At 33.2% G+C, this 13,066-nt stretch overlaps 1 protein-coding gene across 2 annotated transcripts; it reads left to right on the top strand.

Annotated features, from left to right (window-relative positions):
* The first annotated feature begins 8,109 nt into the window (after positions 1–8,109).
* Positions 8,110–12,152, top strand: LOG3 (lysine decarboxylase family protein). Of its 2 annotated transcripts, none has more exons than XM_028082315.2 (7): positions 8,110–8,472; positions 9,154–9,251; positions 9,422–9,452; positions 10,107–10,206; positions 11,483–11,553; positions 11,644–11,787; positions 11,877–12,152. In XM_028082315.2, the coding sequence occupies exons 1-7, from the start codon at positions 8,353–8,355 to the stop codon at positions 11,970–11,972; spliced, it is 660 nt and encodes a 219-aa protein (XP_027938116.1). In that variant the 5' UTR covers positions 8,110–8,352; the 3' UTR covers positions 11,973–12,152. The 2 variants fall into 2 exon arrangements, with proteins under 2 accessions (XP_027938116.1, XP_085532347.1); XM_085676221.1 differs by lacking the exon at positions 8,110–8,472 and adding an exon at positions 8,692–8,713.
* Positions 12,153–13,066: the final 914 nt, after the last annotated feature.

Here is a 13,066-nt window from a genome sequence, read left to right as displayed (position 1 = left end):
TAATAATGTGAAACAACAACCCTGTCAAAAAGAGAGCAACATAAAGGGGAAAATAGTGAAGAAATTGTAAAAGTAAATTGAAAATATCTTTAAAATATATTAATAACACTTATTTTCATATTTTAAAACATATTAGAACATTTTTAATATATCAAAATCATTATATTTTGAAAATAGCATAACACTAACAAAATTCCAATCTAAAACTTGTGACCTTTTTAGTATCAAAGTGATATATAGAGAAATTAGCAATGCAATAAATTGTAAATTAGAATGATATCGATAGAGTACGGGTGCAGGTAACTGGGAAATGTGTTCAAAAGCTGAATCCTATTATCCTATACGGCTTCTAATGTTTTTGTTTGCTTCAGGCCCCGACAAAATACGTAGGCCATGTCTTTTTTATACGGATACCATCTCCTTCGTCTATTTTTTTTTTTTTTCACATTACTTCTTGTTATGTCACTCTAGTGTGATTGTCTTAAGCCTTTAACCACATTTTTGTATGGTTAGGTTCTCCAACTACCACTATTATCAATCTTTTCTTCATTGATCATTATAGTCAACAACCATAAATTCATATCTTTTACTCTCTTTTTGCGTAAATTCATTCATTTTCCATTGTTCATTGCTAATTTAGTACAAATAGTTAACCAACCACGATATCGGTAATGGGAAACACATGCAAGTCTATAAATTAGTGATATAAAATTAGTAATAATCATTATAAAATCATAATAAAATAATAAAATAATAAAAATATTTTAATCAATTTCAATTCAAGGACAAAAAAACTTATTTTCATAACAAGTTATTTTAGACGTAACTAATAAGCATTACATTTGATTTGTTATCATATCCTTTGATTCTTATTCATCGTCACAACTTATGAAGATAGACCTATTTGTATTGTGTTTCATAAGTTTGTGATCAACTTCTTCACAACACAAAGAAAGTCACTAAAAAAACATTAAATATGACAGTTTAAATATGATCATCTCTAAACTATCACTATTTAAAATATAACACAATACTTGTTGAACTCACATCTTTTTAATTGTCATAATATTCATGAAAATTATGACATTTTGAGCCGCCATTTATTCTTATGTTTTTCCTATTTTCTCAATTACATTTTTCCTCCTAATTCCAGTATATTCCCATTCATCATTTTTCTAACTACTATGAAGCACACTCTTCAAACCATAATTCCAATGTATACCTACTTCATCACTCTTCTAATTATTCTAAAACACACTTGGTTGTCAGGTTTTACAGAGGGGGTTTCACTGGGGAGAACAACACCAATGAGATCTGAGCCTAACCACATAAGACACTGACACCACTCTCAACCCAAAACCTTAAGGCAATGGGTTTATGGGCCTTTATCCTTATATGGTTTCTTCATTTATCCTTTACACTCTCCTTGCTTCATTCTCAAACTTATATTCCTTACTTCATTCATCCAAATTCATATCTTTTTTTTTTATCACTCACTCTCGTGCACTCGCATTATCTTTTCAAAAATGACTTTTCCAAAATGAATTAACGAACGTGTCTCAAATGTATTCACTGAGTCTCACATTGGTTTGACTCTCAATCGCAAATCTTAAAGCTCCCATTGCAAACCCTAGAGTTTCATCTTTCACTCCTTTAGGGTTTTCGTCGACAAGTCATTAATTATTTCTTATTAGAGTAAAAGTCCAACAAACCCCAACTTTTTTTTAATTAAGTGGTTATAACAAAGTATAAACTGAGCTTTTATATAAATATCTTATAATGACAAACGCGAGTGCTTCGTCTGTGCAACAAACCCATAACACCTTATGTACGTATAACTTCACATGATAAGCTAAATGTTCAAACTAACAATATTATAAATGCTTATTCTATGTACGTATATAAAGTTTGTTTCTTCTACTCTTACAAGAGTATATCTCAATGATATGTCTACATAAAAGATCTCTTGAAAAAATTAATCCAATATTCCAAGACAAAATATAAAACTCCTATATTTTTTAGAAAAAACTTGGACTATGTCTCTCTTTGATTTTTGTAGGCTTCATTTAAGCTTCCAAGTATTTGACAAATTTGATCTCTAATTTTGTTCCATCTTTCATCAAGTTGATGCTAATGGTTTAGTTGAGAATGTGAGCAAGTTTTATAGGAATGATGGACATACTACTATAGATAAACATAACTCTTCATATTGAAAATCATAGCAGTAAGGTATGACTTATTCAATGACTAATATGTTTTGATTGCTATGTAAGGATCCACGATACTTGTAAGGTCCTATATGTTCTTCTTGGTTTTATTTATCTTATCTCAAATATGATTGTCTAGAATAAAAAAACTTGTTGCTATGTTGTTACTTTTTAAGTTAGAACCAACCATAACAAAAAAAATATTATCTTGAGTTATTGCATTTCAGTGATGTTCCATTTTATGCATGACAACAATGTGAAAAACAAGTAGAATACATAAGAAGGAATGATTGAATTATCTATTAAAACCTTTCACAATAATTCCAAAGATCAAAATCTTAGGTCGAGTCAAGTCGATCAGGTTAGGCGAGTCGAGTAGAATAACTGCCAAGTTGAGTCCACTGTGGCATGCCACAAGTCAAGTCAAGTAAGGCACATCTCGAGTCGAGTCGAGTTGGGCACACATCGAATTGAGTCAATTAGGACCCACATCATACCAAATAAGGTCGGGTCCATGTCAAGTCGAGTCAAGTTGAGCCCATTTTTTGCTAAGTCAAGTTAGGTCCATGTCAGACTAAGTTGAGTTGAGCCCACATTTAGCCTGCATTAAGCCAAGTCAACTTGGGCCTACCATAAACTAAGTCAAGCCAGACCCACCTCGGGCAGAGTTAAGTCAAACCCACTCGAGTTGAGTTGATATTAGAACTAGATGATACAACACCCCTTTAGACGAAAGATCTAAATAGGTGCGATGATAAAAAATAATATTATGTTATTTGTGTATAACTTGTTTAGTATTTCAAAATATATAAATCTCAAGACAATAAGATAATGTTGTGGATAAATAGTCTTTTATAAATATTAGACGATAAAAATTGGAATTCATCAAAACGATATAAGTTTTAATTGATCAGACTAGTTAAGTTTGAACTAATCATGTGTTGTTAATATTAACATATTAATTGCTTTATTGCTCTTACTATTTATAATTTCTTCTTTTTATGAATTAGATAAAATTAACAAGTTGCAACAATAAAAAAGTTTATAGAAAATTAAATCTATATCAAAAGATTTCCTTAGCAAATTGTCTATCTTGAATTGAAATTGCTTTAAATGTCAACAGTAATTTTACCTCTATACATGAAAATATTCTATGTGCCCTGATATAAGACTGCCATTAATTTATTTTACTATTAATGGAATATATTACAAATTTTCTTTTTAGTAGTGAAAATACTTAAATGTTAGAGAATATATTTGGAAACATTCCATATCAAGCGTTCTCTGATCTTAAGAAGAAAGCACAAAATTAAAGCTTCAAAGAAAATATTTCATGATAAAAGAGATTCGAGCAAGAAAAATCTGAACACAATCTTGAAGACTCTATCAAAACATTCCTTACGAAGTATTGAACTAGAAGATGATATGAATCTATGAAGAATCAAATTATTTGTAATAATGAAGCGATGAACGGTCATCTTTTCAACAACTATAAATAGAGACCAAACTGAAAAAGAGAAACAAGAAGCAAGTGTACATAGAACAAGTACAATACAAGAGAGATACTTACAAGGAAAGAAAAAAGTGACTCAAGACAATGAGCTTATAGGGTCTATAGCAATTGTCTGTGAAAACAATGGGTGTGTAATTAGCCATTGTAATATTCTTCACATTGTGTATCTAAGTGAGCTTAAACTTTGAGAATGTTTCTCTTTATTCTATTGAGAGTTCTAATCTCAGAAGAAACTAAGAAGGAAACCTGGAGAGGTTGTTCTCGTGATACCTAGAAAGGTTATACTTGTAAGTTGGAGAGCTTTGTGTACTCATTTGTTATCAGTTTTATTTTATTAGTATAACTTCTTAAGTTATGTGCTTAAAGTAAAACTAGACGTAGTCCGTGAGTTTGAGTGAACCCATATAAAATTTTGTTTATGTTGTTAAGTATTTCAATTTATCTTATATAAAAAGATTTTAGGCTCTACTCATCCATTTCTAAACCCAACTGCACCAATAAGTGGTACTTGAACTTGCCTCTATGGGAGTTCCTTAGGAGGAAAAGAGGTTTCAATCCAAAAAGATTCGATGGACAATGAACCAATCATTCACCCATGTTTAAAGATGAAAAGTATGATTTATAAAAACTCAAAATGATTGCTTACCTTGAAGCTATAAATGTGGATCTGTTGAACATTGAGGAAAAAGGAATCCTTTCTCTACTGGATGATGACAAGGGAAAAATGCTACCACGAAGTGGTATAAATTAAGAGCAAATATATTTGTACCTGCTAAATGCAAAAGCATAGTTTGCTATGTGTTTTGTCTGAAGCATATATTTCCAAAGTCCACGCCATGACCTCAGCAAATTTGTACCTGCTAAATGCTAATATATATGTAAATTAGTTTCCCATTACTAGTTTTCACAAATAAAATTCAATTAGTTATATGTAAATATGTTATAATACTCACAAATCTGAATGCTTATTCCAGTATTGTCTTTGTAATTTTTTCTTACCCAAATCAAATACGAAGTCCTCATATAGCATCACCATACTTTCTGTGTTCTGTACTTTCCCAAATCTCAGTAATTTAGGACAAAACATATTATACTTCAATTACTATTTTTTTCACTATGACTTCAAGACTTCATAACTTTTTAAATTTATACTTTATAGATAGACCAACTCTTTCAAACTGGAGATGATCGAGGAAGAATTGTAGAAAACACAAGATGAAGGTCTTGGATTAGTGTTCTTGGTGTTTACTGCCATCAATAATTTATGCCTAATTTCACATTAAAAGCATCGAACTTTGTGCTCCTTAACTATAAACCCTGAGGCATGTATATGTATTTTGTAAACGTGGTTGATTTCTACCGAATGGCTAAGAAGTTAAAAATAATAATTAGTTCCACTATAAATAAAATATTTAAAGGGTACAACCGTACTAATGTAACTCTAGCGTAATTTTTAACAAAAGGTAGTAGTAATTGCTTCACCATTTCCTTAGGATAATGAATAGAAAAATGGTTTGAAAACTCACTAACACACAAAAATATGCTTTTAAACGCGCATGCAAGTTCACATGAATTTTTATACATGTAAGCTCAATCCCCATCACGAAGGAGTGATCAAGAGTTTATAATCTCTAAACACGTGAGAGGGGAAGAAGTAGAGAAAAAACAAAAGAAAAAAAAAACTAAAGAAAAAGAAGGCAGAAAGAGTACGTTGGGATTGGAGCCCTAAAACCAACATAATATAACTAATAGTAGCATAAAGGCATGGGTTGAGTCGCAGCAATCCTGACAAAACAGCTACATAAACAATGTGGCAGCAAAATTAAGTAATGCGTGTGAATAAGCCAAAAACACCCATCAAAAGTGTTTGGAAATAGGCAAATGGGTTTAAAATTGAGTTGGGTGATGAATTTGAGGGGAATGAAATGTGATAGGTGGAGAAAGAGGGCATGCAATGAATGAGAGTGAGGATGGGGACAAGGTGCTTGAAGAAATGCGGAAGAGAGGATATGGGTAATGGAAAGGGGCGTGTAAAATAAAAATGAAATGTTTCCTATGCGTATAACATGTGTGTCGAGTAAGGTAGGGTGGATGAGGGCACAGGTGTTATAGGGCACTACCCACTAATGTTTTTTCCTTATTCAATCATCAATGCACATTGCTCAACAGCACTAGAGCACCATCTTAAGTAGCTTCTGCTATTACCCATAACTTGTTCACCATAAACAAATGTTTTAAAATAAAAGTAATTGTCAGGGTTGCCCATTCACAGGGATTAATCAATTGTTCCATTCATGGTTTTTTGTTTTCTCTTTTGTGGTGGATTTCTGGTTAAGTATGCAGAGTTTGGTTGGTTGGAAAGTAGTAGATGAATGATTTGGTTAGTGACGCAGTCCCCTTGTAGATAGGAACCTTTTTTATGTGATTTGTTGAACACTTTTGGGTAAAGAACCAATGGAAAAGAGATGAAGTGGGAGAGGGGTGAGAGGGGGAACCAGAATGCCAGTGTTGCACTTGCGCACATAATTGCCACTATTATGGTTACTGAGTGGCTGTGACTCCTTATTTTCTTGGATAAGCCCATTCTACTCTTTCCCATTAATATCAACACTCACCGCCCCAATCATCAAACTTTTCTTTTCTTTTCTTTTCAAATGGTGGAATTATTGGTACTATTCCATTTTTCCCTTTCATTTTCAAACATTCATCTTTATATGTAAATGATATATGTTCTTTTCTTACATCCTAATTTCTAAGCCAGAATTCAATATCACATGTCTTATGTCTTGGGATATTTATGTTTTTGTTGTTTAGGTATACTCTGTTTTTGGTCCAAGTTTGTTATGATTTTGTTTCCATTTCGGTACTATTTTAGTTCATCTTTTTGTTTGTGTTTGAGTGAAAGAGTGTTGGTGTTAATATTGTTAATGCGTGCAGTGTTAGCTGTGTGAGGGGTTTATTGTGGTAATTGGTAATGTGTTATTTTGGTTGGAAACTTTATTTTAGCATTTATAGATATATTCTAATTTCATATCCAATTTTAGAAAATAAAAACATATTTAACTCTTATAATAATAAAGTAATAAAAAACTATAAAAAAAATACACGAGTCAAACTAATCTAATATGTACATTAAATAACAAAAATTCAGTTTGATCCACATTTAACAAAAGTGATTTTTTTTCCAATTGAATCCGACTCAAACTCCTTGCGAGGGTTGACTCACATATCGAGACCTCTAATAACAAATTAATAGACTACTAAATTTCTCTATAACAAAATATTACAATAAAAGAACTAACATATTAAACATAAAAAAACATAATATTTTAATTTCTTCCCAACTGAATTGCAAAACATTTTAATGTTGTTATACTTCATTATATACACTATTATAAATAACGTAAAACATTTTTTTATAAATAGTAATAAAACAATATATCTTCACAATCACCTGAGGTTAGTTATTCGTTATAGGACGATGAGTATGTACCATGGGAAATATTACGGCACAATAGTACAATGCAAAGACGATTAGGTGAAGTTGGAATTTGGAGTATTCAATTTGGATAAAAAGAAGAAAGAAAACCAGACAGTGAATGGTAGATGATAAAAGGAAATCACCATGAACATTGTCTTAGACAAAGGAGATGAAAATTTAAGAAAAGAAAATAATTAATAAAAATAATGTCAATAACAATATTAGATTATACGAACAGTTAAGTCCTTACCAATATTTTCCTACGTAGTACAAATTTGAATATCCCATACTCATAATTTAAAATGTCTATTGTGGCACATATTAACATTTAAAATGTCACCAACCCATCAACACTATACTCTTTTAGGTTACTCAAATGATAAACTAAAAATACATTTATTCTTCCTCTTCCAAAATTACATAATCTTTTTAAATTGCGATCAAGAGTTTGCATTACACGTGTGTATGTATACAAGTGTATGTATACAAATATTATTATTATTATTATTTTAGAAAAATCTCAATTTCATTATAAAAAAGAAATACAATTTTTATAATGGACTAATTTAATTTGAGCAAGATGCAAAGAAGTATGTAGAATTATTAATAGTATATATTGTTTAAGATAAAATGAGAAATCCGAGGTGGTAATTAATTAATAAGGATGTTTGGAAGAGCAATTGAGGTGGTGTTAGAAAAAAAACGTGATGATTACAGTACACGTAACGTTGTTTGTTATTGGAAGAATGTTTTTGTGACAATGTTGATTAGGCAGAAGAGAAGAGAACAGAAGGGGGCGTAGGCTGGGACCGCACAACAACTGTAGTCCGCGCGTGCTACTAAGGCACTACTCACGTGCGACGATGCCCAATGAGGTGCTGCTGTTGTCTATATATACAAACCCCATTCACAGAAGAGTGGTGGTGAAGCAAACAGAGGAAGCAAAATAGGCAGTGAGTGAGGTGAGTGTAGTTGAGAGAATGTTGATCATGACACATGGATGCATCAGGGGTGGATGATTAAGATTTCATCAACGTTAAAGCATTGCAGTACCTAAGCACTAAGAAGAGTGTGTGAATACATACATCCATACATACGCATAAACTAGGTTGAGTAGTAGTAGTACTATACTAACTTGTTACATCAAACCAATGGAGACACACGCTGAGATAAGGGTGTCAAAGTTCAAGAGGGTTTGTGTCTTCTGTGGGAGTAGCCCTGGCAAAAAGAGAAGCTATCAAGATGCTGCCATTGAGCTTGGCAATGAATTGGTACATATGCAATTCCATTATGCTTTTATGCTTTTCTTTCCCATATCTTGTTCTTTTTCTTTTCCAGAAATAAAAGGGCAAGTAAGTAACCTTCTTTTTCATTCGGGGTTTAATAGAAAGAACGTGTCATGGTTTTTTATTTCATTGTAAGTGAGCTGAAGTAATTGATTGGGTGAAAAAGGTTAAATTTTGTCATGTATCACGTCTTGAATGATCTTGTTCCATTGATAATTTCAGTTGGGTGAGTTCGTTTTGTTCAGTTCACACCATGTTTGCAAGTTGAATTTCTCATATATAGATTTCATTTTTTTTTTCGGTGGAGTTGGTGTTTAGCTTCTGTCTAATGTTAGATTATGCAGTCAATCAAAACCGTGCCCAATTTTTTTCTCATGTGTTTGGATATCTATGGCGCCTTTCACCTTTCTGAGCATAAAAAGTATCCATTTTTTTTTTTGTTTCTTGAACTTTATTAAGCTCGGTAGCTATGGACAGAACACTTGGCAGGGACTTTACTAGTGCTTGCTTCTGATTGAGCGTGGGAGAATAATTTTCTGTGGCCTTTTCCTTTTTCCAAACGAATCATCAGTTTTGCTTTTGTGTTTTTGACATCAATGCTTCTTATTTTCCTCTGTTACTCTGGTCTTTCTAGATTGTTTATGTTGTTTTTAATGGTGTCTGAAGGTCTCTAGGAACATTGATCTGGTCTACGGAGGAGGAAGCATTGGCTTAATGGGTTTGGTTTCCCAAGCTGTTCATGATGGTGGTCGGCATGTCATTGGGTATCACTCTCTCTCTTTTCCTCACACCCTTTTTTTGGTAAAGTTTTCTCTTTCTCTTTTTTCTCCCAAGGATTTTGGGTGGAAGGGGACGATCAAGAATCAGAGCCACTTGTGTTTGTGTTGGTCTCTTTCTCCATTGACTCTATTTGTCATGTTATTGTCTCTTGCAGAGTTATTCCCAAGACACTCATGCCTCGAGAGGTATGTCTACTTTAACCAGTAAAGAAAGCTTCTAGTTTTTTCTTCAATATTATAAAATTTTCCTTTTTTCTTACTTGTTTCTCTTCATCGAACATCTTCTTTGAGCACGTTTGGGAGAAGTAAACTTATACTGTTTGAGAGCTTTTTATAATGAAAATATGGTACCTTTTTAGTTGAGAAATCTGTATAACCTTTCTAGATTTGTATCAAACAGGTTCTACTCTTTTCTTTTATTTCTCCACTTTCTTCATTGGTTCTATTATATTCTAGTTACGTATTCCCATTCTCCACAGTTTATATGTTCTTTGTTCTGTAGTTTCTTTGGTTTTCAGTAAAGTCTTCATTACCCCCTGGTTCATATATGTTTATGGTCTCTGTTTTCTTTTTGCTAGTGAAATCTTTTTACGTTCAGCATCTTTTCCCTTTGCAGGTTTTCCTTCATTGCCTAGAAAGTTTCTTCTGTTGGTTTTTGTTTTTGATTTTTAGTTTCAATCTCTTGGATTATGAATTATTGATATCTGCATAGCTTGGTAAAGCACGGAATAAACAACCCTTCAACTCTCATAACTCTCATAATTGCTTAGCTTCTCCTTTTCTCTTTACTTGCTGATCTTATTATCTGCTCCATCCCCTGTGCAATGGTTCCTTTTGCAGCTAACTGGTGAAACAGTGGGAGAAGTAAAGGCTGTAGCTGATATGCATCAAAGGAAGGCAGAGATGGCCAAGCATTCAGATGCCTTTATTGCCTTACCAGGTTAGCATGAACTTATAATTCTTGGTTGCATTAGAAAAAGTGGAAATATCAAGGTGCTTGAACCTTTCTAGTTTTATCATGTACCATTGACCATATCTCAGTGTTTTATTCTTTTGAGAATAATAGTTGAATAAAATATTCCTGTGCTCTTTTCTCATTCAGCATTCAACAGATTGTATTTATTTTTTTTCACTTTCTTAAACTTATTTTTATCTAAACATTATTAAAAGGTTTACCACGCCTAATCATGAAGGTTGTTGATGTTGACTAGGCATTAACCATTATGTACTTATGTATGTAAAGCTTTGAAGTCTTACGTAATATTGTGGACTGTTCATGTACTTTGAGCATGGATAAATGGACAATGCACTTGTAATTTAAGGAGTATTAAAGTGGTGTGAGATTTTTAATGAATTAAATTTGGCACTGCTGTAAAAACCAGTTTGAGACTTTTCTTTGATAATAATTCATTCATACATCCCAATGCTACGATGTATAGAGAGCGACCCTTCAGAAGTAGCTGATCCTGACTTTGCCTGAGGCCTTAACATATGTGGATAAAATTTGAAAACCTCTGCAGCTCTGAGCAACTGTGGTTCTGGTTGAGTACTATTTTTGCCTCTACTTTCATTGGAATCATGACGTGTTTTGTACCAAACTTCCTGCATTTAATAGTGAAGGGAAAGTAAAGCTAAAGAAGAACTATCACAAGATAACGTTTCCAACTAGCACCTGTACCTGACATGGAATAATGCCTTACCCTTTTCAAAGACTTTTAATTCTTAGTTGTTATGATTCTGAAAGTAATTGAGTGCTGAAAATTAGAGAAGATAGAGGAAGAACGCAAAGACAAAGCTGTCAATCACTCTCTATCTTGGGATCCCTCGTATGAAAGTGGATTCCCCAAATTCCAAGAGTAAATAAGAGGGAGAGCGTGAAGACAAAACCAATGGAATGGATACATGTCCTTAACTACCTCTCACTTCATGCTATAACATCCATAATGGCATTTTTTACACAAACCAAAGGCTACAAAACAGTAAGTAAACATGCATCCTAATATGGAATAGTTAAATCCTAAACTTGTGGAGAAAGAGACAACCTGGTTGAAATCAAACCAACAATGAAAACTGGTTCTCAACTTCTCATACTGTTAAAATAAATTCCAGTTTCTCTTTCTTCTGCTACTTTATTTATTACCGTCTCAATCATGGGTTGTTTATCTTACGTTTTTGTATTAAATTATATATAAACATAGCAAGTTAAATGCATGCAGGTGGCTATGGGACTCTAGAGGAGCTTCTTGAGGTCATAACTTGGGCTCAACTTGGGATCCATGATAAACCGGTAATTGACTTGTACCATAATTAATATATTCTTTGGAGGTTCCCTGTTCTTTTAGCTTAACTAGATTTGACATTTTTTCACAACTTGCAGGTGGGATTGGTAAATGTTGATGGATACTTCAATTCGTTGCTATCATTTATTGATAAAGCTGTGGAAGAGGGATTTATCAGTCCTAATGCCCGCCACATTATTGTGTCAGCACCAACATCAAAAGAGTTGGTAAAGAAATTGGAGGTAATTTTCATAGGATGACATAAACAAACAACACTTTTTCTTCCACAGAATTAAGCAGAAAAATGATATCTTTTTTGTTAAATTCACAGGACTACGTTCCCTGTCATGAAAGTGTTGCTTCCAAGTTGAGCTGGCAGATGGAGCAACAACTCACTTATCCAGAAGAGTATGACATCTCAAGGTAGCTGAGTTTGCTTCATATGCACGGAAGATGACTCTAGATAGAATTTTGGAGGTGGAAGAAGCTAGTGTGGAATATCAGTATTCTGTTTTTTGTTCTTACTCTAAAAAAAAAAGAAGAAATTTCTTTTGTAAAGTACTGGGATTGACCTGAATATGTGAAATTACTTTGTTCCCTTGTGAAACTGATTTCCTTTTTTAAGTTGTAAGTATTAGGGTCTGCTCAACTTATTATTCTATCTCAACTAATTTTAAGTTTAAATGATCTTTAAAATGTACTCTGACATCATAAAAACTTCTGGTATGTTATTTGGCCGACCAAAGTAGCATACATAGATGAGGAACAACATAATAGTTCAACTTGAATAAAGTGCTAATAATTAAGAAATCTAACAGTTATGTGACACACATGTTCTTGAGAGCAGATATTAGAGTTTATCAAGTTTTGGTGAGCTAAAGACAAAATACAAGAAATTGACCCCACAAACAGCCAATCCTTGAATGCAAGTGTAATAGCTGGTTGAAAGTGCATTTCCTCACACAGTTAGACATAGAGGCTGCAGTTTGTGAACTACTCACCACAATTTAACATCAGAGTATAAGAAATGTTAAGGTAGATTCAGTTTACCACATCATGCACATATGATGTTTGAGCCTGTGGGCCCCTCAGTTGGCAAGCAAATGTGACATTGCCATGTGTTACAGAGGACTATGTGGGGTTCAAAGTTCAAACTATGAGAGGGGCCATTTTTCATGTAGGCCTGAGTTAATGGATCATGTGCCACATGCATGAAACTGAGGACAATATGATAGCCATGGCTGGTCCAAGTATCATCCATCAATTTGCCAGTGGCTGAAAGAGCTGCTTCGTACAGTTGGGTCTTTTGGTTAGGAACTAATTCCAGAAACTTTGAGTGGCCTCATACTCATCATTTATGATGCATTGCATTGAAATATTTGCTGAAACATGAATCATGGCCAAGAGGGAACTAAAGGAAACACAGCATCTACCAAGGTAAGATTACAATAAGATTTTCACAATTCCTTTTTGAAACACAGCATCCCTGCAGTACTTGTTTATGCCCCCTTTTTCTTCCTT

Source organism: Vigna unguiculata, chromosome 7 (genome assembly GCF_037176805.1).
Source record: "Vigna unguiculata cultivar grain cowpea cultivar isolate G323 ecotype 2 chromosome 7, ASM3717680v1, whole genome shotgun sequence".
NCBI classification, from domain to species: Eukaryota; Viridiplantae; Streptophyta; class Magnoliopsida; order Fabales; family Fabaceae; genus Vigna; species Vigna unguiculata.
This window is presented reverse-complemented; position numbering and strand designations above follow the sequence as displayed.